This window comes from Notamacropus eugenii, chromosome 5, assembly GCF_028372415.1.
Source record: "Notamacropus eugenii isolate mMacEug1 chromosome 5, mMacEug1.pri_v2, whole genome shotgun sequence".
In the NCBI taxonomy this organism is placed as follows: domain Eukaryota; kingdom Metazoa; phylum Chordata; class Mammalia; order Diprotodontia; family Macropodidae; genus Notamacropus; species Notamacropus eugenii.
In genome coordinates, this window is record NC_092876.1 from 55,878,588 (window position 1) to 55,904,250 (window position 25,663).

General features: G+C 38.5%; 1 protein-coding gene across 5 annotated transcripts in view; it reads right to left on the reverse strand.

Moving 5' to 3' along the window:
- FBXO42 (F-box protein 42) overlaps positions 1–25,663 on the reverse strand; it is a 103,031-nt gene that overhangs the window by 50,007 nt on the left and 27,361 nt on the right. Inside the window, exons 1-3 of one of the 5 annotated variants that reach the window (XM_072609023.1) lie at positions 17,703–17,722; positions 11,753–12,019; positions 9,848–9,964 (exon numbers count right to left, since the gene is read on the reverse strand). In XM_072609023.1, the coding sequence (XP_072465124.1) occupies positions 9,848–9,964; positions 11,753–12,002 (367 nt within the window). In that variant the 5' untranslated portion in view covers positions 12,003–12,019; positions 17,703–17,722. Of the gene's footprint in view, positions 1–9,847; positions 9,965–11,752; positions 12,020–14,376; positions 14,608–16,796; positions 17,332–17,702; positions 17,723–25,663 lie in introns of those variants that run through there. The other 4 variants (XM_072609022.1, XM_072609020.1, XM_072609019.1 and 1 more) reach the window with 4 other exon arrangements.

A 25,663-nucleotide genomic window follows, 5' to 3' on the forward strand; every position in this document is an offset into this window, starting at 1 on the left:
AAGAGAAGCATGAAAAGGTAAACAGCAAAGAGAAGTCATACAGTTTACATTCCTACATGGAAAGAAAATATTTGTAACTCTTGTAACTCTTTGAAACTTTTTAAAATATAAAGTGTGAAAGTTCAAAGCCATTCACCTAAATAAAACATTTTCTCTTTCATAATTATCTATTCCAAGGCCAGACCTCTGGCACATATTATAAAGAACTGCCACATGATAATACAATACAGATGCATCATTCAGTATAGTGTAACGGAAGGAATGGTTGGCTTTACAGTCAGAGGGCCTGGGTTCAAGTACTGCCTGAAGTACTTTGGGCAAGTCATTTAACTTCCTTAGACCTCTTTCCTTATCTGTAAACTGAAGGGGCTACATAAGATGACCCTTTGAAGTCCCATGGCAGTGCAAAATCAATGTTACCTACAAAGGTATGTATGTTGTACTAAGGAACAATTTCCTAGGACAAACCAGAAAGGCAAAGAGAAAGTTTGATGTATTCGATGTACCTTTTTTTTTTTTTTAAAGCAAGCCCACATCTTGCTTCCAATAAATTCTTTTAAGAATGACCCTGGTTTCCTCATAAGTCCTCCTCAAGGACATATCCAAAGATTCATGTGATTATTTACATCGCTAAGCATATTCTAGAGTTATTTCAAACATGTCCAATCCCTTTATAATTAACTAAATTTAACTATCCTCTAACATAAAATCTCCATCTTCTACTCTGGTATTCTATATGGTACTTAATCACTGAACAAATAAATTACACACACTGACTTTTGCCACTCAGCAAAGTAAATTATTTCTGTTTTCTTAAGTATCTGCAAAGAAACGTCCTTGGGCATTCACCCCCACTCCAAGAATAGGAAGCCATCAGGAGCCTTGCACCAAGGCATGCATGTCAGGACACATTTATTACAAATTTGGAATGACAGAGGGAAGAAGCAAGGGTAACTATCCAGTGTGGCCCTGTTAGCTACTACAAGAGTTCAATTCTTGGTGAATAAATGAACGTGGAAAAGCTAAACCTTCTGATTTCTTTCAATTAACAGGTCTCTGAACCAATGTGGGCATTGATTCTTTATTCAAGGTCATAATGATTAGCTATGCCCTGTGTTGCTCTCTCTCTCTCACACACACACACACACACACACACACACACACACACACACACAAAAGCACTAAAAAGCCTCATCTTTCCAAAATAACAAGTATTTCTCTAAATCAAAGGATCATGGAGCTTCTTTTCTGAACAATAATCTGAAATTACTGAGTGGATGTGGTTACTAACCCATTCTGCCACACATTACAATGACCACTCATACAACTAGGAGTGGGAAACAAGCCCAGTAAAAGATAATTAATTGATCACATCTCCACTCAGTCAGCATCAGAAGAGAACAGCAGGACCATGTGCCATAGAAGATATAATGGTACGGAAATTTGAAGATCTTCCCTGCCCCTTAATAGGCCCATGTGATCTGCTTTCAGCTTTGGCTCAGGCCACAGCTAGAGTCACATGAAGCCCATGGTGGGAGGAGCTTACTGAATGGGTGGGGCAGGAATGGCAGGAAGAAGGAGTGAGGTGGAGCTAAGAGAGAGAGCAGGCAGAACAGAGCAGAGCAGCGAGCTCTGAGTGATTTCTCCTAAGGGAGTTTGTGGGGAGATCTGACCAAGTTAAGGCTTGGGGATGGACATGCTCCCTGCACTGATAATATGTATAGACTTCTTTGTTACTATGATGGATTTGGCTTTCTGATATTTGAATAAATGTCTTGGTTTCATCTTTGAGGAAGACAGCTTATATTTTGCAAATTTACGCTGGATGTATGCAAGCATATCCATAGCCATTGCTGCAGGTATCACATTGGTGTTACAGAAGAAAAAAACAAGTGCCACAGGAGAGGAAACCAATAATCCAGAAAACTCTGAACTTTGTCTATGACAACAGCACTCAGGAAACAAAACCTGACAATACCAATAAAGAGGCTACCAGTGTCCCCTAAAAACTGCTAGTTTTTCTTAATCTGGTATACGGTTGTTATTCCTGAATTCATCAAAGCCTTCTTGTAAACACATGCTCAGTAGCACTTTGAGTGGGTGCCATGAAAACAGCACAGTACTAAGAGCCAGAAGAAAAGGACTCAGATGCCCAACTGAGCAAATTACTGAAGTCTCTAGACTCAGTTTCCCCTTTTATTAAATTAGGAAGTTGGACTAGAGCACTTCTAGAGTTCTTCCATCCATGACATTCTATAATTGTCTTAAGTTTCATATACTTCCCAGTGTGTAAGGAGAAATTCCCCTTATTTGTCCTAAAACCATCTTTTTTGAAGCTTCAAGGACAGACTTTCAGTTCTAATATTACAGAACTTTGTAAACAAGTCCTTGTCCACTACAACAAAACTCTTCAGAGTTTAACTTGCTTCACATGGCTCCCTGCCTCATCTCCTTCCAATGTCAAAGTGCTATTCGTTTTATTTAGTCTGTTCTCCTAGAAAAACTCCCTCAAATCCTAGATCACTGTAGCTGCCTCCTTTAAGGCAGGTTCTTAACCTGAAGTCTGTGAATCTGGCTTTTAAAAAATATTTTGTAAAGTGTATATCAACATAGTCGGTGTCCTTTGTAGTTCTATGTATTTATTTTATGAATTTAAAAAGAGAGTTCTGTGAAAGAGTCCCTAGGCTTCACCAAACTGCCAAAGGAATCTGTAACACAAGAAGGTTACGAATCCCTACCCTAAAGTTTAGGCCTTCTCCAGCTCCACACCCGTCCGTAGGGATCTGACCCATACACAGGCATGGAGGAGGAGACATAAGAAGGTTTTGTATAATCACAGTAACATTATAGTATCATTCATATAGTACTTTAAGGTTTGCAAAGTGCTTTGCAAATATTTTCTCACCTTATCCTCACAAACACTGGGGCAGGTGCTATTATTGTATTCATTTTACAGATAAGGAAACTGAGGCTAAGAGAGATGAAGTGAAGTGGCCAGATTCACATAGCTCAGAAGCATCTGAGGCAGGACTGATACTCATGTCTTCCTGACTCCAGGTACAACACTATCCACGGCACCATTTACTTCTTTTGCAGATGACAAAACTGAAGTCCAGAGAACGGGAACTGATGCGATAAGGTCACTCAGCCTCTATATAACTGCTAAATTTCTTTCCTAGTTTATAAGTTATCAAAATGAATAGCTTTGAAAAGATAGTTATTTCCCCTTAAATATATGCAATATTTTTAATTGCTTGCTCAAAAAGTTATGAATTGATCTAATTGTTCTAAAAAACAATTTGGAATTATACAAGCAGAATACAAGGAAGCGAATGACAAGAAGAAAAAAGTCCTAATGTATAAGAATGTTCACATCACATCACTTGTGATAATAAAAACAAGTGGGAAACAGTTGAACAACTTATGGCATGTGAATATAATAGAACCTTGTTGTGCCATAAGAAATGATAGGCAAGTAGAATTCAGAAACAAACATTTTTATGAAGTGAGGCTGAGTAGGCAAAGCAGGGCCAGAAGAATATGCTATAAGAGGACCGTTACAAAGTCAAGCCAACATGAAGCAACAAAACTCTGGTTGCACGTAAGTGCCAGCACTAATTCAAACTACCAAAGTTTTTGTTTTTTTCAAACTGGAATTTTATTTTTTCCCACTTAATAGCATTTTATTTTTTCCAATTATATGTAAAGATAATTTTCAACATTCACTTTTAAAAGCTTTTGAGTTCCAAATTTTTTCTCCCTCCCTCCCTTCTCTCCCCCACTCCCCAACACAGCAAGCATTCTGATACAGGTTATACACATACAATCATGTTAAACATCTCTTTACCTTAGTCATGTTGTGAAAGAAGAACCAGAACGAAAGGGAAAAACCACAAGAAAGGATAAAAAGAGAAAGAAAATAATGTGCTTCAATCTGCATTCAGACTCCACAGTTCTTCCTCTGGATGTGGAAAGCGTCTTCCATCATGAGTCTTTTGGAATTATCTTAGATCACTGCATAGCAGAGAAAAGGGAAGTCCATCAAAGCTGGTCATCTCATAATGCTGCTGCTGTGCACAATGTTCTCCAGGTTCTGCTCACTTCAGTCAGCATCAATTCTTGTAAGTCTTTCCAGGTTTTTCTGAAGTCTGTCTGTTCGTCATCTCTTACTTCTAAATAGTATTCCATTACATTCACATGCCACCACAACTTGTTCAGCCATTCCCTAATTGATGGGATCTCCCCAATTTCCAGTTCTTGTCCACAACAAAAAGAACTGCTATAAATATTTTTGTACACGTGGGTTCTTTTCCCTTTTTTATGGTCTCTTTGAGATACAGACCTGGAAGTGGGATTATTGGATCATGGTATGGGTATGCACACAAACTATCAAAACTAAAGAACACATTCTTCTTTTCTTTAGTCATCAATTACCAAATTTTTCTCAGGGAATGTGCTTTGTACATGTTAGCTTTGGGGGGATTTGGGGGGAAGGAGGTAGAGGGGGAAGGGCCTGCTTAGAAGAATCTATGGCACCCAAATAAAATGTACCAGCAAACTCCTATTTTTTAAAAAATGTATTTGACCTTAGCTAAGTCATTTCCCCTCTTCTGGGCCTCAGTTTCTTAATCTATAAAACAGGAGAGTACGCCTAGGATTTCTAAGGGTTCTCTCTGTTCTAAAATGGCTTCTTATTCCAACACTCATTTTGTAGTTGAGCTCATGGGCTTTGTTTTGGTCACCCTATAACATAGGTTCTAGGTAATTCCTTGCCATTTCTCTCCATTAGCCTGGCATTTTACTTCAATGGGGCCATTTACAAGCCAGACTATTTCATTGTGCATTCTGTCTTCTAAATATAAAAATTTTAAATGGTACTGGTTCCAGCAGGACTCCTTGGATGATTCCAGAGTTAATCTTTCTCTAAGGAAGTACCTATCTGTCCCTATGATTACTTCCCAGTTGACTGATTATGCTCTGAGTTTTACTGCCTATTTTATTTGTGGGAAAAAACTTTCTGTTTAACTCTGGAGAATTTTTGGTTTGGTTTTTTTTTTTAAAGAAGTCTTTGATATGAAATCTTTTCAAAGGCATTCTGAAGAGTCTAAAACTCCACTGGTCACATAATTATTTACTATCTCCTAGAACTCTAGAAGGTTAATACAGCACTTACCTTACAAAAAACTTGTTACCTTTCCCTCAGTAGGTTATGCTTAAGCAATCACTGATTCTATTTTTTAAAAAAATTCTAGGTTCTACTAACTGGCCCAGTATGAAAGTGAAATTCAGGAATGTGAAGTTCCTAGGCTCCTCTGAAGCCCTTCCCTTAGAAGACAGGCACATTTCCCACTAGTCTGTCTGGCCCAGTGGTCTTTTGTACAATTGACAAAAAAGTCTCTTAATTTTCCCTTTTAGGTCTTCCAACTTGCACTAAAGTCCTTTTCTAATGCCTCCAGGTGGTATGAAGGGACCCTTGGGCTCTCCAAGATTAGGCCAATGAAATGCAAGTGCTGGCAGACCTTATCAAGCTGGAGAAATTGAAGCCAAGGGGTCCTCTTAGCTAATCACCAGAAGGTAGCTGCTCACTTCTCCTTTACTTCAGTCACAGTCAGTTGAGAGAAGTTTACTAAGCCATAGAGATTGTGAAGCGCCTTGATGGAAGAAGTACCCACAACAATGAAATAATAACTCCCTGAATTCTAAGTTCCTTCAGAACTTTCAGATAGAGGCCAGCCTATTCTGGGGCTAATTAATTTATCAGGTCTAAAACATGCACTCTGCTCACCACCATCTCTCCACTCTAATGAATTTACCTTAAAGGACAATTTGGAAATGTGACTTTTCAGCAGCGGCGGCAGCAGTAACAACAAAAATAAAACCAGTTAGTGTTTATACAGCTCTCTAAGCTTTACAAATACTTTCTATTATCCTGTTTGATCCTCACAACAGTCCTCACAACAGTTAGGCAAGAAATGTTACTAACCCCACCTCACAGAAGAAGAAGGTAAGGCAGAGTTGGAGTACTTTGCCCAGGGTCACACAGCTGGAAAGTGTCTGGGGCTAGATTTGAACTCATACCTTCCTGACTCCAAGTTCAACAGTCTACCCCCTAATCTACTAAGCTGACTAAAAGACTGAGAAAAAGACACTGCTTTTATCTCTGACTTTTTCATTCATCACAGGAAATATCTGGTTCTCTAACTGGATTCCCATCTTTGCTTTCCCTAAGAACATCTTCTTTGGGGGAACACTTGGACACATTCTTCCTATCTGCCTTCTGCCCACTTCATTTCAGGCTCTGGAGGCTACAAAGGGAAATGGCGCTAGAAGGGCATCAGGTCTCCTGGGGTCAAATTAAAACCTAGACTCTTGCTGGATAAGCACATTTGGATCATTTCATCAGCCTCGCCTTCCTCACCTGTAAATGAGGATCAATACACTTTGTAAACCGTGGACACCATAGAAACATGAGGTCTGTTATTTCCTGCTCTCATTCTCTCAGTACTTCTCCCAACAGCCTCTTTTACTGTAACTAAAATTTTTCAAAATATTCATTTCTATCTTTTCCTAACCTTTGTCTTCTTATCATTCAGGAAAAAAAAAAAAGCATACTGTGAATTACAGAAACTATCAAGGTAATATCTCCAAGGTTTCATAACTAATACCTATATACTACAATAAAATCATTCCCTTTACAAAAGATTTGTGCCACAGCCTAATGTAGCTCTTCTTTTCCTCTTTCCCACAATAAAACTGATCTCTGCTTATGAAAGCTAGCCCACGGAAGTATACCCACTTCCTCAATTAGTAAAGAAACTGCTGGCCTTGAAGTCAGGACATCTGAGGTCAAATCCTATTTCATATATGCTGTGAGACTGTGGACAAGGTTGAGTTCAAGGGCCTCCAGGCTCTGTTCCATCTGTAAGTCTAAGACCCTCTTCTCAGTTAAGGCCATTCTATTTCCTATCTAAACAATAGACACCACAGTTTGAAGCACTGACAGAGGAGTTCATCCAAGTTACTCAAGAGTACTGGAAGCCAAGCCACATGAGAGCAACTGTAGGAACTACAGATATAGAGGCTAAAGAAGAGAAGAGTGACAGCACATGCCAGGAGTCTTGATGTATCTAAAGGATTGTCATGTCAGAGAGAATCTGTTTGTCTCAAGGGGCAGAACTCAGAACAATGGGGAAGCTACTGAGAGGCAAATTTTAGCCTGATAGAAAAGAAAATGTTCCAATTGTCCAAAAGTAAAATGGACTACTTCGGGAGGTGGTAAGTACCACATTACTGGATATTTTCCAGCAAAAACTGAAGGCTCAACACTAGTCCAGAATGTTGCAAAGGTTATTCCTGGTCAGATATGAGTTGGACTAAATGACCTCTGAAGTCATTCCCAGTTCTGAGATTATTTAAGGACCACAGATGGTTTATTGAGCTGCTCTCTCTACCCAGCCCTTCTGCCCCACTCAATATTTAACAGGCCTTCTCCCCCAAGGGCCAACAAAGTTCTGTCCCATACCTTGGAAGGTTTCAGAAGCAGGGGGCTAGGGGAAAGGGGAGGGAAGGCTACTCAAGGAAAAGGAAGTGTGAGAAGTTTCACAATGAGATCTCAGAAAGAAGGATAAAAAATTCCCATAAAGCTACATGATGTTTCCTCATGGGTTATCTTCAAAATTATACCTATATAGGAAAGCTGACACAGATTTCCATTTAGAACTCAAAGCCCTATATCATATATCATCTCCTAAGTTTTCCTTGACAAACATTTCTGTGCTCTCTATTCATTTAATAAGTAAGGATCAAAGGATCACTTAGGATTCCAGAAAACTCATATCCTAATATGCTTGAAAAGTTTATTTATGTATTTAAGATAAAACACTGTTCCCAGGAGAATCACTAACTGACAGGGTCAAAAACAGAATGGGAACAGAGAAGAGAACAAGGAACACTTGACTCCATTTCTTTTAGCAGCTTCACCTGTTTTTTTCAATTTTGGTTCCTTAATATGGATAATCAGAATAATTAAATCTCACTCTTCTTAACAATTTTCTGTGTAGAATCAATGGTTTGCTTAAGAGATGCCAAGAGTAGAAAAGGACCCACATGTACAAAAATAATATTTATAGCAGCTCTTCTTTGTGGTGGCCAAAAACTGGAAATCAAGGGGATATCCATCAAGTGGGGAATGCCTGAACAAGTTGTGGTGTATAAGAAATGCCAAAAGGGCAGACTTCAGAAAAACCTAGAAAGACTTTTATGAACTGATGCTGAGTGAAATGAGAGAACATTAAACACAGTAACAGTCAGCGTTCAAGGACTATTTTTGATAGACTTAGCCCTTCACAGCAATGCAAGGACCTAAAACATTTCCAAAGGACTCATGCAAAATACCATCCACATCCAGAGAAAGAACTATGGAGTTGGAATGCAGAATGAAGCAGACTATTTTCCTTTTTGCTATGTTTTGTTTTTCTCGTGATTTCTCCCATTCATTTTAATTCTTCTATTCAACATGACTAATGTGAAAATGTGTTTAGTAGGAATGTATGTGTAGAGCCCATAAAAGATTGCATGCTGTCTTGGAGAAGGAGCGGGCAGAGAAGGGGAGAAAATTTGGAACTTATGTGATTGTTAAAAACTGAAAACCAATAAATTAATAAATTTGGGAGGGGGAATCCAGGAGTAGCTTTTCTTGCTGACAATCAGAATATCAAGCAATTGTGATCAAAAGGTTTTATTGAGCACTTACTTACAATGTACCTAGCACAGTGCTAGGGAAAACAGGTACACATCTCTTTGATCTTTTGTCATATTTCATCCACAAAAAACTGACCAATTCTTTATTTCAGAATCTAAGTTTGCTCCCTCCCTTGCCAAGATTTAAATATTTATTCAAAATAGTAACACAGATCCATCGCCATGAAAGAAAAAATGTATCATTTGTAAATATAATCATCCAAATGGGTATCTAAAGGTCTGTTAGCCTTAACTACAATAATTTCATTCAAAGTCTGTTAAGAACACACAACCACACAAAATGACCACTTTCCCCCAAAGTATATTGCAGCACTGAAGTTCTAAAAATGAAGAATATAGTTATCACTCTTATAAAAATACCAGAGTCCACAGGGTGCTCAGCAGATGTTTAGGAAATGGGAAAGACTGAAATCAGGCTGTTTCTACAACACTCCTCTAGCAGCAGGGCTCCCAAATACAACTTACAGCTTGAGGTCTCCTAACACTTCTATATACCTGCTTAGTCTGTAGTACGAGCACTAACAAAGTTCTAAAAGCAGACAACAGAGTTTTAAAGATCTACTAACTAATCAGCTCTGGTCCATATAAAGCACTAATCTGAGATTATTTCTTATTTATGGCGTATCTGGCTCAGGCTTGCTTTAAACAATTTTTTTAAATCACCCACCTTCTCTTTGTAGCAAAATTTTAATGTGGACCCAGTTATATTCAGACTTGATTCTATGTGACAGTATTAAATTTTGTTTATACAAAAAAGCTTAAAAAATCCTCAAATATGCTCTTTATCTTTTGTCAATGTTCATAACGAGAAATGTTTAAAATTTTAAACAACAGAACCATAAGCTATTCAAAAGACAAGTACTGGGGGAGTCCTAGGAGCAAATGGAGCATGTCACTAGAGCAAAGCAGAAAAAGAGAAACTCAGGTGTGTGTTCTTTCTTCACTCTCAATAAAAATGATCAAATTCTCCTTTGATGTGCTCCTGACTATAAACAAAACCTATCAGCAGAGGCAGCCTCTGGATCAATGCTACACTAAATTCTAGGAAAGGAAGCACCAGCCTCTCACATTTTGGTGAAGGACTTACTATGTGAGAACCGCTGAGTGATCGGGGTTCCAGGGTAGGGGTAAGTTCGACTCTCCCACTGAATGTTTCCTTCCTGGACAGCCTTAATAAAGCCATGATAACACTGGTGGGCCACACCTGTAGGAAAACAAAGGGAAACACTTCAGTGAATGTATAGCGTGACTTAGAAATCAAAGATCATAATGAATCATCAAATTTTAGAGTGACTAAGACTAACGACCCTTTTCTCTACTGGTAAAACACTGGACCCAGAAAACTTGAGGGATTTCCCAAGTTAACAGTTAACAATAAGAGATGATACTAAGTCCAAAATGTTCTGACCCTCTTTATCTTTAAGGCTTAGGACTGAAAGCTTTGTGAGGGAACACACACTACCTTTGTAGGCAGTCCACATTTTCCATCTCTACTAAGGACGAACCTAGAAAACATGTCTTTAAACTAGATTTGTTGGATGTGAAAATGTCAACCCAAGACTTTAAGACAACAGATATCAAAATGTTCCGTGAAAAGTAGGATCTTGAGTCTGAGAATCTAGAAGAGAAGATGGCTCAAGAGCGACAGGATTTCAAAAATAAAAGCCTGATGTTCATGGCACATGTTAGGGACTAGGACCTCTCAGATCCTTTCTGACTCTGAAATTCTATAACTTTGTGCATACAAGAAGAGGACCAAGTCAGAAACTGTGACACCCTCCTAAACTCAAAAGGACAAAAGGCAAGCTGACCTGGATCTTTAGCAGTCAGATCATATCTGTTAAGATGATGAGAGTCTCAAAACAATATCCCCACTTCAAAGAGGGAGAAAAATAACTGCCATCAACACCAGGATTTCAAAGTTTCATATTATTCTGAGGAGCTAAGAGTTTGACAGACATGACAACTGAAGGTTTTGCAGCCCTAAAGTATAGTTAGAGCCCCTCTCTACCAAAATAACAACTTGCCAAACATGAAACACAGATGAATCCACACATTTCCATGTCATCTCTCTCGCTATTTCTCATGTTTTTCTCCCAAGTACTAAGCCGATATCCTCACAGCACCAACAGAAGTGAGTGGGCCAGGCCAGTTTTACTCTCGACCCTGGAAAGCTTCAACACAGTCAGTGCTTGGTTGTACAGTGTGACAGAATGCCTGTGAGCACTGGTGGGACAATGTCTAAGGAACACATCTTAGGACTATCTGATACCCCTTTAAGAGTATTCCCCACAATGATTTTAACAGCCACATTCACATCTGAAAAGAGTGTTTTGATAGGTGACGCTGACTTGGTTCAATGCTAATTCATCTGATCTACACTTAGTATCCTGACTTGATTGGTCAAGATGGAACAAAGGGCGCTCAATAATTGCTAACTATTAAATAATGATACAAAAAAGCTAGCTAGTAGAAAAGTGGGAGGTAGGCAAGAAGTGGAGAACATCAATCATTCGTAACAATCATGACACAGAATAGGTGGCTTTTCTTCACATCGATGAAATTATCTTTGACAGTGATAAGACAGTTAAAAACAAAGCCTTAAGTTTGATGATAATGTCAACTTTATCCCTAACTTTCCTTACTGAAGAACTGTGCAATTTACTAGATCAAGTCTCTTCCACTTTCTGGGTCTCAGTTTTCTCATCTATAAAATAAGGCAACTGGATTCAATGACCTCTAAGGTCTCTTCCCACTCCAAATCTACGAGCTTCTGATCTCTAGCACCACTTTGGCAAACACACTGAAGGAACTGGTCACAGATCTAGCAGGTGGTTTCACTTTGCTTATCTCCTAATACAAATAATAATAATAATAATGAACCTGAAGAAGCCAAATAAATTTAAAGTCAAGGAGAGCAAGCACCTGAAGCTGAAGTTAAGACAGATTTTCAAAGATCTAATGTGCATGTTTTTGGTAGCACAGGCCATACCTTTGATTAGTCGGTACCATTGTTTGCAGACTAGGGCTGAGGTTTTGTGCTCCTGATATGGTGAAAGAAAAGAGAGGATATACTCCAGAACCTCTTCAGGCAGCTCAGACATAGACCTGTTATGTCTTGTCTCCTCAATCTCCAGTTCGGGGCGGGGTTCCTCATCTTGCTCCATTGCCCCCTCCACCCCAGCTTCCTCTTGGTCCACGGCCATGAAGCTGTCATCCTCACTGTCCGAGGAACTGGCCATGGCATTCCCCTTGACGGCTGCAGAAGGAGAGAGATAAAAGTCAGTGGAACACACAGTTGTATTCTGGCACAGCTCTGATGTGGCATACCATCACAGCTTTGAAACCAGTTTTATTTTTTAAAAAAAGGTTTATTTATGCTTTTCCCACCTGGTTCACAGGCAGCTTCAGTTTGCCATATGCAATTGGAATCTGAAATCTATGAAATCTATGCTGGGAATCAAAGAATCACTAAGTCCTGAATGGACTTTTCTCTACTAAAAATCAATCAATTTGGATCAAATTTGGTCCTGACATGATTTCCCAGCAACACTTCTAAGGAAAGGACTTAAGGAGGAGGCAGCAAAGGAATCATCCTCCACCTTTCCTTGGCTGGAAGGAACAATCCAAGGTCTTAAACAGAGAAAGATCAATAGGCATTCCATATACATTACGCCAAACCTTTGTGAGGATAGGAGATGGGGGTGACAGCCAGCATTCTGCCTTCTGCCCACACTTCCTCACATTACGCAAGCACATTAAATGTGCCAGCACGTGTTACTGCCTCCAATTTAACTGGAATATGTCAACCACAAAATACTACAATCACAAGATCATAAGGCTTAGAACTAGAAGAAAATTTGGAGATCATCTAGTACATGTTCCTTATTGTAAAGATGAAGAAAATGAAGTCCAGAAAAATTCAAATAGTTATCATATCAATTACAGAGCTAGAATTCAAGCCCAATCCCAATTATTGAGGGGAGATTTAACTTCAAATCTAATTCTCTTTACACTACACCAGGATTGCACAACCTACAGCCCATGCAGCCCACAGACATACCAAAGGATTTCAGGGAGCCTGCAAAAAGTGTAGAGGAATCCTCTGCCTTTTTCAAGCTCCATCTGAAATCCTTTGACGGGCCACACTTTGTGCAGGCCTGCATTACACTATACTGCACCTAAACAATATTTACTTACTGAAACCAGATAAAGACTCTTAAAGACAACAGTACTTCAGGTGATTTTCTTCTATGTTGCTCACACATTCTTGTAACGTACAAAACATGAAACTACAGGAAAGGTCAGGGACATGACCTAGACGGTACCTTTAAGAATGGTGGCTGCTTATCTACTCCCAATTTCATAACTCCCAAACTACCACACCAAATGAGGAAACCTTTTTTCCTTGAGTTTGAAGATATGACACTAATAGTATTCAACTTTATTTTCTAAGAATATAGGCTTAGAAATGTATCTTTAGTAGCTGAATTAAATGTAGCATCTATCTGCCTAAATGTGGACCTTGTTACTATATCACAGACCAAGGCACACTCAGCTACAAGGATCATGTGTAGGCACGATGCATACATACAGGAATGAAATTCCCAATCACTGTGTGCATTCTGTCTGAAAACCCACTCCTAGTCCAAAGAAAACCCTTTAAAATGCCCTTTCAACAATAGAGAATAGAATTTTTCATTTGCAGTATCTAAAGCAATGTGAGAGCCTGGAACAATCGCAGCATGTGAAGTCTAAGGATCCTCTGCTACTTGCGTGGGTAACCTTAGGTAAGTCACTTCCTTGCTCTGGGTTTCAGTTTCCTGATCTATAAAATGATGAGATGTGGACCAGAAATAATTGGTAAGGTCTCATTCAGGTCTAGATTCCATGTTTTACTGCCTGTTACGTTTTAATACAGTTCCTCAGTCACCATGCTACAGGAATGATCCATATAAAGTCAATGATTTGTAAAAAAAAAAAAAAAAAATTCTCCAAGATGTTCACCTTAATGCTGTGCTAAACACCAAAGGATGGTGCAAAAGGCATACAATTTTAAAATCAGAGGACCTGGGTATGAATCCTGATGTTGCCACTTTATTATCTGAAGCTTGGACAAGTTAACTCCTTGAAGCCTCAGTTTCCTCATCTACAAAATGAGATAGTTTAAAGAGATAACATCTAAGGTCCTTTCTGGCTCCAAATCCATGATTCTATGATCTTAAAGTTGTATGGAATTTTCCTGTACGTCACTGGTGAACTTTAAAGAACTCAATCTCACCAAACCTAGAGTTTTGAGGAAACCTCAAAGATATAAGTCATGTCTCTATTGAACTGAGATTTTTAACCTTTTTTGTGTCATGGACTCTTTGGCAATCTGCTGAATTTCAGAATAAAAATTTTTAAATACATAAAATCGGAAGGATTATAGCAGAAACCAATCATTTAAAAAAAAAACCAACAAAGTTCATGGGTCCCATTAAAAACCTTACTCTTAAAAGGGCAACTGTTATTCCATTTATATAAAAATATTTCAGTAATAAGTCTTACACATGGCTGCCACAGTAAGAATACTGAGATGGTCCAAATGCCTTACCCCTGAAATTCTGTGCTCACCACTAATATGCACTGTGCTCCAGTTTGACTCCATTGATTCAGCCATGAAATTACCTCTTACTTCTAGAAGATACACAGACATTTTGATGCTTTGAGTTATGAATTTCTTTTTGGTTTTGTACCAATTATCCTTAAAGGAACTAATAAAAAATATCATTGCATCTTGGATTTTTAAATGATTAACCTGATCTTGTGATTTTCATGCCAAATTTAACAATTTCCTTCTCTGAGCCTCTTGCCCTCTCTCTTCTGAGGCAGAGGCAAACAGAGAAAGCTCTAGCCTAGAATTCCACATTCCAGTTTCAACCTCTCCTGCCCCATGACCTCATGCCAGGCAGCTGCTTCACCTGACCTCTGCAAAATAATTTCCTGCCTATCTAATAAGGGTTAAGCTACAAATTAAATAATTACTATATTGAAGAGGTTTTGAATTCTTTGGAGAAAGGACAAATTCAAGGAATTTAAAGAAAATTCTGAATGGGAACAAGTTCGCTTTATCGTGAAAAGTAACAAGCTGCTGGTGGCCTCTAAGAATTGATCCAATAATTCTGGAAGCAATTTGAAATTATGCCAAGAAATTTACAAAAATGTCTGTACCCTCTGACCTGAGATCCTACTACATGGCATATAACCTGAAGAAGTCAAAGACAGAAAGGTTTCTTATGCTCCAATACATTTATGGCAATATTTATTTTGCCATAAATGGCAATATTGCTATTAGTAGCAAAGAATGAGAAACAAAATAGATGCCTATCTACTTTGGGGAAATGGTGAAACAAATTTTGATAAATAAATGTAATGAAACATTACTGTGTAGCAAGGAGGCACAGTTGATAGTGATGGGCTTGGAATCAGGAAGATCTGGGCTCAGATTCAGCCTCTAGACACATCATCTCTCCCACCCCACAGCTTCCCCATTTGTAAAATGGGGACAATAAAAGCACTTCCCTCCCAGGGTTGTTGTGAGGACCAAATGAGATAGCCCAGGTACAGCATTGCAAACTTTGAAGAAATATAGAAACGTGAGCAACTATTATTCTAAGTAAGGAACATCAAGAGCACAAAGAAGTGTGGGGAAACCATCTGTGAACTGATACAAACACAGAGCCATGGACACTTGTAATTATAATGACCAAACTTAGCCCAGAAAAAAAAATAAGAAAATGAGAGGGCTTCCCTTTCTTCTTTGCAGAGGTGTCATGTACTGTCTGATTTGGCTTATGTATTGGTTTGTTTTGTTAAACTGCTTTTTCACATTTTGTTATAAAGGATGACTCTCAGAGGAAGGGAAGAATCAAAAGTTGAGGAGATGCTCGTCAACTGGGGAATGACTGAATAAGTCATGTTATATGAAAGTAATGGACTAGTACTGAGCAGACGAACTTCAGAAAAACCTGGAAGGATGAACTGATTTGGAGTGAAGTAAGCAGAACCAAGAGAACATTGTACACAGTAACACAATACTGTTCAATGGCCAACTCTGATAGATTTAGCTCTTTTCATTAACACAGTAATCCAAGACAATTCCAAAAGACTCATGATGGAAAATGCTATCCACCTCCAGACAAAGAACTATAGTCTGAATGCAGATCGAAGCATGCTATTTTCTTTTTTTTCTTTCTCATTGTTTTTCCCTTTTATTCTGATTCTTCAGTGGTACAGTGCATAGAGCACCGGTGCAGGAGTCAGGAGGACCTCACTTCAAATCTCACCTCAGACACTTGACAGTCACTAGCTGTGTGACCTTGGGCAAGTCACTTAAACCCAATTGCCTCATCCTGGGTCATCTCCAGTCATCCTGATGACTATCTAGTCACTGGATTCAGATGGCTCTGGAGGAGAAGTGAGGCTGGTGACCTGCACAGCCCTCCCTCACTCAAAACAAATTCAAGTGCAAGTCATGTCATTATTTCTCTGATGGCATGGTCTTCTTCGGCAACAAAGGATGAACACAATAAATTAAAATGTGAAAATATATCTAATAGGATTGTACATGTATAGCCTATATCAGATTGCAGACAGTTTTGGGGAGGGGGATGGGAGGGAAGGAGAAACAAAATCTGGAACTCAAAATCTTATAAAAGTGAATGTTGAAAACCTTTACATGTAATTGGAAAAAAATAAAATACAATTAAGTAGGAAAAAATGTGCTTTGGTATCTGTTCAAAAGGTATAAAATTTGGAATTCTAACAAGGAAAGTCATGAAGAAAACGTCTTGAAGAAAGTCATGAAGAAAAGTCATGAAAACATCTCTGAACTTTCTACTGCTATGTAGCTTACAAGTGTGTCTTCCAAGGTAGGTGACTGCTGCTGCTCACATAGCAGATGTTAGAGCTAGAAGGGGTTTTTGAGATTATCAGGTGTAATCCTTACATTTTATAGAAGAGAAAGTTAGCTGATGTCACCAGAGTCAACATACCCTCAAGTCAACTAAGACAAATGTTTGTTGATGGAAGCAAGGCAGTCACCCAAGGTCACCAAGAAGATATGACTTCATAGGAAGGAGTTCACAGCAGGTAAAACTACCACAGTGGAGGGAAGATACACACCATCGTATAGATTCCTGTTTTAAGTCATCATTCCTGCTAATTAGGTGCTCAGCTCAATTGTTCCTATATTTTTGAAGAAGATTTGCATGTGTAACCAGTACCTTCTGTACTTTAGTGCCCTAGAGTAAAGCATGAGTTCACCTTGCCCTAGTTACAACTTTCCCCAGAACAATAAAAAATTATTTGTCCAAGGCCCCACAGAGGCAGAGTCTAGACTTCCAGAATCACGGAATCACAGACTAGGAAGAAATCTGAACAGCAATTTGGCCTCACAGATACTTCAAAAAAATTATTTCTATGGCATATTCAATGGTTGCCCAGATTTTCCTTAAAGACCTCCAGTGAAGAGAGCCTCGAAAACGTCGTCTGCTGAAAGGCCATTCTCCTTTGTAATAGTTCTAAATTGTTAAAAAGTCTTTCCTTAAGTCTAAATTTAGAATTCAGATTTCCTGATTCCTAGTATTCTTTACATTACACAATGCTGCCTCTAGAATTTCTACTCACATTAGAATTGTAGAAATGTCTCCTCTGAAGGGAGGTGGGTGGCAGATACACCATGTACACAAATGAATATGATTTGAAGTAGTATGTGATGATGGCAAAGGTGACATCCAGAAAAAGTAGTGAGAAAATTTGAAGAGATTATTTTCAGCTAAGGACCTCAGGGAAGGCTTCCCAAAGGAAGTGTTATCTGAACTGAGCCTTAAAGGAAAAAAAAAATTCAACAAAGAAATTCTGTAAAAGCTAGAGGAGTTCAAAGAAAAGAGGTCACTTACAACTTGGAAGGGTCAAGAAAATACTTCATGAAGATGACATCTAAGCAGGGCTTTGAAGAAAAGGTAGGATTTTGTACACAGAAGAGACAGAAGCAAATTCTCCAGAAGAGGGGACTTCTTTTTTCAAGGAGGGACATTTCAAAGATCATAAATTGAAAACCACTATGAAAACCCCTGTCACTTAGAGAACAGCTGTTCTTCACAGAGTAAAAGAGTAAGAGACACATTCACTTGGCAGGTGTTTCACCAAAGGCACAGACTGTTTCATACATCATACTTAACAGAAGCACTCAAAATCTGGAGGCTGCTTAGCTCCTAGCAGTCAATGTTATGACAAAGGGAGTCTGGAAATAGAACAATTTGGCATAAATTCTGTTATTATTAGCAAACTGCTAGATACTTAGTTGACACAGAGATGTTATCTATAAGCTTTTTGTTTTTAATAACAGAAATCAACTGTAGCTAAGCACTTATAAATGGTTAAAATTCCAATTTGTTGCCTCTAGTAGGCATTCCTATTGTAAGTGAAAAGCAGACTATATGCCCCAAACTATCTGGTATAGTTCCTGGTTTATTATTAGCTAGGTAGCATTTTACACAAAGGGTTGTTATTTTCCCACAGCTATGGATCAGAACTGCTACCTGAGTCTTTCTCTCAGCTGGTGCCAATTAAGAAGTGCTTTTGGATAGAAGTCACTTGTTCTCCCAGCCAATAAGGCACCCAACCTATACCTACTAGCCACTCCAAATTATACCCTGTCTTCTGCTTCTGAATCATTTCCCCCTTGTCCTATCACCACTCTTATCTTTGAAAATCTCAGCCCTGATTACTCCCACTATCCAATTCCTCTACTTCTAGTCATAAATTGAACGAAACAAGAAATTTCTCAATTTCACTGACTGGACACACTAAAAATCCATGTTCATCCAACCTCAACTGAATCCTCACTGCAGCTAAGCCTCTCCCACCTCAGCTGAGGACTTTGCCTTTTTCTGAGAAAAACTGAGATTATTCAACATGGGTTCCCTCTTCTCCCATTCCCTTGAACGTTAAACTCCCTTGACATCCTCTCCTCTCTTCCTTTCCCTCAGTCCTTCAAGGAAGCAACTGTTCTTTTTGCCAAAGTCAACATCTCTATGTTTGCTCTTGATCTCCTCCCTTCCCAATGCCTTTTGCAGTTCAATCATCACAAATCTTTAATCTCTCTCATCAACTGGTTTCTTCTCAACTTCTTTAAAACATGCCCAACTCTCTTCTATAGACCCAAAATCTCTCCAAACTCCTTCAAAAAGTTGCATCCACTCATCCTCCACTTTTTCTCCTCAACCCCCTGCAACCAGCTTTTCACTTCATCTCTCAAAAGAAACTGCTTTCTCCAAAGTTAACAATCATCTTTTAGTGGTCAGATCTGATCATTTTTTCTCAATTCTAATCCTTCTCCACCTATCTGATGCTTTTGACAACTACTGAAAACCCTCCTCCTGGATACTTCCTCCTCTCTACATTCCATTCTTTTCTGGCTTTACTTCCTACCTATATGACCACTCCTTTTCAATCTCCTTTGTTGCCTCATCATCTGCACCACAATCTTGGGTTCTGTCTTAGGCCTCTTCTCTTCTATACAAGATATTCTTAACCTTTGTGCCAAGGATCCTTTTGGCAATCTAATGAAACTTAGAAACGCTTTCTCAGAATTTTGTTTTTAAATACATAAAATAAAACAAAATTAGAAAGGAAACTAATTTTATTGGAATACAATTTTTAAAATTCTTCTATTCCAGGGATGGAACCAAGATGGCAGATTAGGGGCAGCCACCCAGCTGAACTCACTAAAATTTCCCTCCAAACAACTTTAAAATTAGTGCCTCAAATCAAATTTTGGAGTACCAGAGCAACAACAACAACAAAAAAAGGTGGAATATTTTTCTGGCCAAAGAAAACTTAAGAGGTAAGAAGAAGACAATAATGTCAGAACAGCCACCCAAAAAAACCTCAGAAAAAAAGCTAAAAAAGGCCCCAAACCCAACAAGAATTCCTAGAAGAGTTAAGGAAAGAGATAAGAGTAGTAGAGGAAAAATTGGGAAAAGAAATGAGAGTGATGAAAGAAATTAAGAGAAATAACAGGTTGATAAAAGAAGCACAAAAAAATACTGAAGAAAATAACACCTTAAAAACTGGAATTGGCCAAATGGTAAAAGAGGCACAAAAATTCACTGGAAAAAAAAGAATTCCTTAAAGAGTGGAATAGTTCAAATGGAAAAGGAAGTACAAAAATTCACTGATGAAAATGACTCCTTAAAAATTAGAACTGGGCAAGTGGAAGTTAATGACTCCATAAAAAGAAAAATGTGAAATTTCTGATCAGAAAAACTGACCCGGAAAATAGAGCAAGAAGAGATAATTTAAGAAGGACTAGATCACCTGAAAGCCATGATCAAAGAAAGACCCTAGACATCATATTTCAAGAAATTATCAAGGAAAACTGCCCCAAGAGTTTAGATCCAGGGTGTAAAATAGAAACTGAAAGAATCTACCTGAAAGATGACCTCCTGAAAGAGATCCCAAAATAAAAACCCCCAGGAATATTATAGCAAAATTCCAGAGCTCCCAGGTCAAAGAGAAAATACTTCAGGCAACCGGAGAGAAACAATTTAAAAATCACGAAGCCATGGTCAGGATTACAGAAGATTTAGTGGCTTCCATTAAAGGAGCAGATGGCATGAAATATGATATTCCAGACAGCAGAAGTGCTAGGACTACAACCAAGAATCACCATTGTCCAAGTACTTCTCCTCTTCTTTGTAGGCTCTTTCTGACACTAATGGAAGCACCAAATTGTCTTCAACAGGTAAAAAACCAAAAATCATAGATATCTCTAAATCTTACCTTGAACCAAACCTGCATTCCCCAACCCCAAAAAGAAGACTATACTATCACACGAAGAAGAAATTCACAAGAAGTAACTACGAAGCAATTCTACTATAATGAAATGTGTTCTTAAAAAGCCTCACACTATGCAAAATCATGCAATTAAATCCACTGAACTTACAGGGGAACAGGAATAGGGACACAATGCTCAAAAATTTCATCAGTGACACGTTAAAAAAAGATAGGAACCTAATTTTTAAAAGCACAGTTTTCTATGTTAAGTGGTTTAGAAGAAAATAAATCCTGATAAATAGTAGCTGTCTCCCCAGCCTCAGGCTATGCAAGAACAAGCTAAGCAGGCTTCAGACATGGTAGAAGGAGCTGCTCTTCTCTGCTCACACCTCCTGTTGCACCAGAAAAGGCACACTCAATAAGGCCCTTTACCTTGACAAAGACCTGAAGTTTGCTTGTGAAAATGGGTGTCTGAAGGGTTGCAGCTTATGAGTTATTGTGAAGTGGAGCAGTTTTCTTAATTCTTTCACTATTTGCCAAGGAAGAAATTTCACAGAAGCAAACTCAAAATTTGTCATCTTCCCAAAATGTTCCTTAATACATCAATCACATTAGGATAAATTCACATTTTCAAAACAGTTACAGCAAAACTGCTACTCTAATATGCTAAAGGACTGCTAGTCTTTATCTTAGAAACCAATCCTAGTCACTCACCCCTGGCTTTTCTCTTTTCTCTAGGGCCTTCTAAGCAATCCCTATGAGCTTCACCCTGCCTTACTGAGGGCTCCAGAGGCCATGCCTGGACCAGATCTACCTTCCGTTGATGCCTACCAATTAGACTACCTAAGGCCATATCTTTGCCTGCTTCTTCTGTGAGATGGGTAACCTAAGCCTCACAGAAAACCTGCTCTACAAGACTGGTTCTCTTAGAAAAACACTGAACAATCTAATCATCTGACCTCTGTCCAATCATTGATGCTCTAGGCCTAGATGACTCATTCCTTGATGGTTAACAAATTCTCACCCCCTCATATTCTCCTCAATTTCCCTCCCTGATTGTTAGCTCTCTTCCTCTCATCCTCCTCCACTCTACCTTCCTTCAGAATATCCAACTCCAGATCTACATGACCCCTCCAGTGTGCAAGCTGGAGTATCTGTTCCAAAATTAACAAAACCTTTTCATTTCTCACTCTTTCCATCTTCAGGCACCCACTGAGACTCCCCCAGTGTGCTAGCTGGAGTATCTGTTCCAAAGTTAACAAACCTTTTTCATTTGTCACTCTTTCCATCTTCTGGCACCCACTGAGAACTGGCTCCCTCCTGATGACACTGTATCTCTGGATATCCTCAGCAAGACTGGCTGCATTTTCACTGATACTTCCAGATTCACAAATCATGGTGAGGGAACTGGAATACTCTTGACTGCCCAGTTCTACTTCCAGGCTCTCTGAATACCGCTCTCACTCATACACAGCCTTTCCCATAGCTTGACCTTAGGCTATTCTACTGTCTTCCTCAACTACTTTAATGCTTGGTTTAAAAAATATATTAAACTCAACAGGAAGACTTCAGAGAGGCCTGGAAGGACCTATATGAACTGATGCTGAGTGAAAGGAGCAGAACCAGGAGAACTTTGTACACAGCAATAACCACAGTGTATGCAGAACTTTTCTGGTAGACTTAGCCCTTCACAGCAATGCAAAGACCTAAAAAATTCTCAATGGACTCCTGAGGCAAAATGCCTTCCACATCCAGAGAAAGAACTATGAAACTGGATTGCAGAATGAAGCAGACCATTTTCTCTCATGTTATGTTTTGTTTTCATGGTTTCTCCCATTCATTTGAAATCTTCTATGCAATATGACTAAAGTGAAAATGTATTTAATAAGAACGTATGTACAGTACATATATAAGTTTGCATGCCATCTTGGGGAGGGAGGGGAAAGGGAGGGGGAAAGGGAGGAGAGGGAAGTGAAAAATCTAAGATATATGGAAGTGATTGTAGAAAACTGAAAACAAATAAATTAATAGAATTAAGAAAACAAAAATGAATAAAGAAATGAATTGTTTTTCTCTCAAAAAATATATTAAACTCACCAGAGAAATGGGAAAGGTACATTTGAGAAGAAAGACAGGATGATCAGTGAGGGATAATCATAAACATAATATATCTGAATGGAGATAGATGGCTGGGATGGTCTGTGAAGAGAGATTAAAAGGAAAAGAAGAAAGAGTAAGAACTTGTGATTGGAATCTCAGAAAGGGGAAAATTAGGGAGGAAATGGAGTGGATGTAGATGGCTTCAAACACATATCATTAGTGTTAAGCACATTCATCTTTAACCTCCTTCTTTATAGAGAGTGAGGAAAGGGGAGAGAGGAAAATGTAAGGCAACAGGATGGAAGAAAATAAATACGCAATGAAAAGTGGTATGATAGGCCAAAAAAGACATAAATCTCTATAAATGACTACATGAACCATGAGTGGAACCCAAAGCAGAGGCCCAATAGTCACTCCTCAGAGCATTCCTTGTTTAAACAGAGACTAAACTAAGGATATTTCTAAATTTCTTTCTAAATTCAAAATTCTACGTGATTCTTAGAAATGTAGTATAATATAGTATTGTACTTGTAGTATATTGTAGTATATTCCTTGTGACAAGATCTACGCATTTCCTTTATTTGATAGACAGAATGGGGAAAAGAAACTAAGTTAAGGAATTTGGCTGTTTGTGTTTCTTTTTTAACTACTATATTAAAATATGAGACACTCTCCCTCTTGTATTTGTCAGGACTGTTAGATTATGAGCTAATTAAGGAAAGGGACTGTCTTTTGCCTCTTTTTATATCTCCAGTGCTTAGCATAATGCCTATTACATAGTAAGTACTTAATAAATGCTTACATTAACTGACAGACAATAGCAAGAATTCTATAAGAAACTCATGTTAAATTCAGAGTTGTTTAGTCATTTTCAGTTGTGTCCAACTCTTCGTTGGACCCCAGTTGGGGTTTTCTTGGCAGAGATACTGGAGTGATTTGCTATTTCCTTTTCCAGCTCATTTTACAGATGAGAAAACTGAGGCAAAAACAGTTAAGTGAGTTGTCCAGGGTCACAAAGTTAGTGTCTTAGGCCAGATTTGAACTCAGGTCTTCTGATTCCAGGCCTGCACTCTGGCCACTGTACCATGTAGCTGCCCCTAAATTCAGAATTATCCATTAAAAGTCTTGCATAAAACAATTTGGAACACAATTTATTTTGGAACAGAATGCTACTTTTACCTCCTAGCGTTGGAAGTATATGTATTATGTATTATTTGGAATATGCTTAATAGAAATTTTATGAATAGTATGCTTTAACTTGCAGAAATATTAGTAAGCAGGGAACTATCTAGCCTTACATCCTACACATGGCACTATCTATAACCAAATACTAGTTGTAAATCAAAATTTAATCAGTCTAAATCTAAAATTCAAAAAATACTTACAAGCTCCAACTCTATTTGACAGCACTACCAGGTAGTGGTTAATTATGTAAAGTAACCTCTTTGGAGAGGGCATAGACCTACAAAATATGGATCAACATGCTTTAGTTTTATATGAAAATCCAGAAGAACTGAAATAAACAAAAGTCATGTTCCTTAGCAGCAAGACGTTTTACAGTTTACCAATTAAAACTTTGCTCTTTGAGGACAAAGACTGTGTTTTACATTCTTAGTATGAATCAGTCAGGCTTTAAATATTTATTAAGCAACCTACTGTGTGCCAGATACTATGCTAAATACTGGGGATACAAATACAAAAAAGAAAGTCGGTCTCTACCCTCAAGTAGCTTACAGTCTAATGAGGGAAGAAAAGACAGCTAAAAAGCTGGCGTAGGGGAGGAGGGTAGAGGGGTAAAAGGGCAGGTATCAGATACTGGGGATCCACAATGCTGAGCTTTCTTCTGCCACATAGTGAATGCTTAAATGCTCATGACTCAGTAGAGGTTCTGTCACTCAAATCTGAACAGAGACAGAGATGACGTAATGCACACAGACAGTGCGGGTCATTGATTAGGAATACATCACAGCAAATAGCAAACTGATACAGTGATATGCTTACTTTACACACATACACACACACACACACACACTTTCCTATCTTTCTGTCTCTCTCTGTATGTGTATATATATATTATATATGTACATATAACATATATACATACACATGTGTATCTGTGTCTCTGTGTATTTATATCATATAGATGTACATTATCACACACAGACATAAACACACACAGAGCTCAAGGAACTTAGTTTTCATCATATGTTCCTAACAAAAGGCAGAAAACGTAAATTCAAAGTATTGTGTGAGACAGACCATACCAAAACTCTCAACCACTCTAAGTCAATCTGTGACCTACAACAACAGCTTTAACAGCACAAAGTGGCTTGGATTCATTCTACTTGACAGCTCATAACCTTAATTTTCCAATTTTAATGTCAGCATTCACCTCTCCCTACCATTCATACAACATTCTTCAAATGCAAAACATTCCCAAGTTATTTATTTACCAATCTCTCAAAACCCAAAGTGGGAAGAAAGAGAAGCCTATAACTTAAAACTTAACTGACAAGCATTCTCCTTGTTTGTATACAATTTAGATCCCAGTCTAGTTTTACAGCGCACCAAAAAAAAAGAAAAAAAATCACTTCAATCATAAGACTCTTGTATAAAGTTCATTCCTCCCACCTTAGACAAATATAACTTTTTTGTCAACTTATGCCAGAAAATGTAAAATGAGAACACCCCTGCAAAAGATCTAATCTGGGTGCCTAATGGAGACCTTGTCTCTATCTTAACCTCTTCTCTCTGCTGACACTGCCAAATCACACAGGCCCAAATCACTTCACACCTGGGTGATTGTGATAGTCTGCCATGGGGTCTGCCTGCCTCAGGTCTCTCCCTATCCAGCTACCAAAGTGGTTTTTCCTAAATTCGACCATCTGATCATGTCACCCTCCACCCCCATCCCCACTAAACTCCAGTAGCCTCCTACAGCCTCAAGATCAAATGCAAAATCCTCCGTTTGGCATTCCAA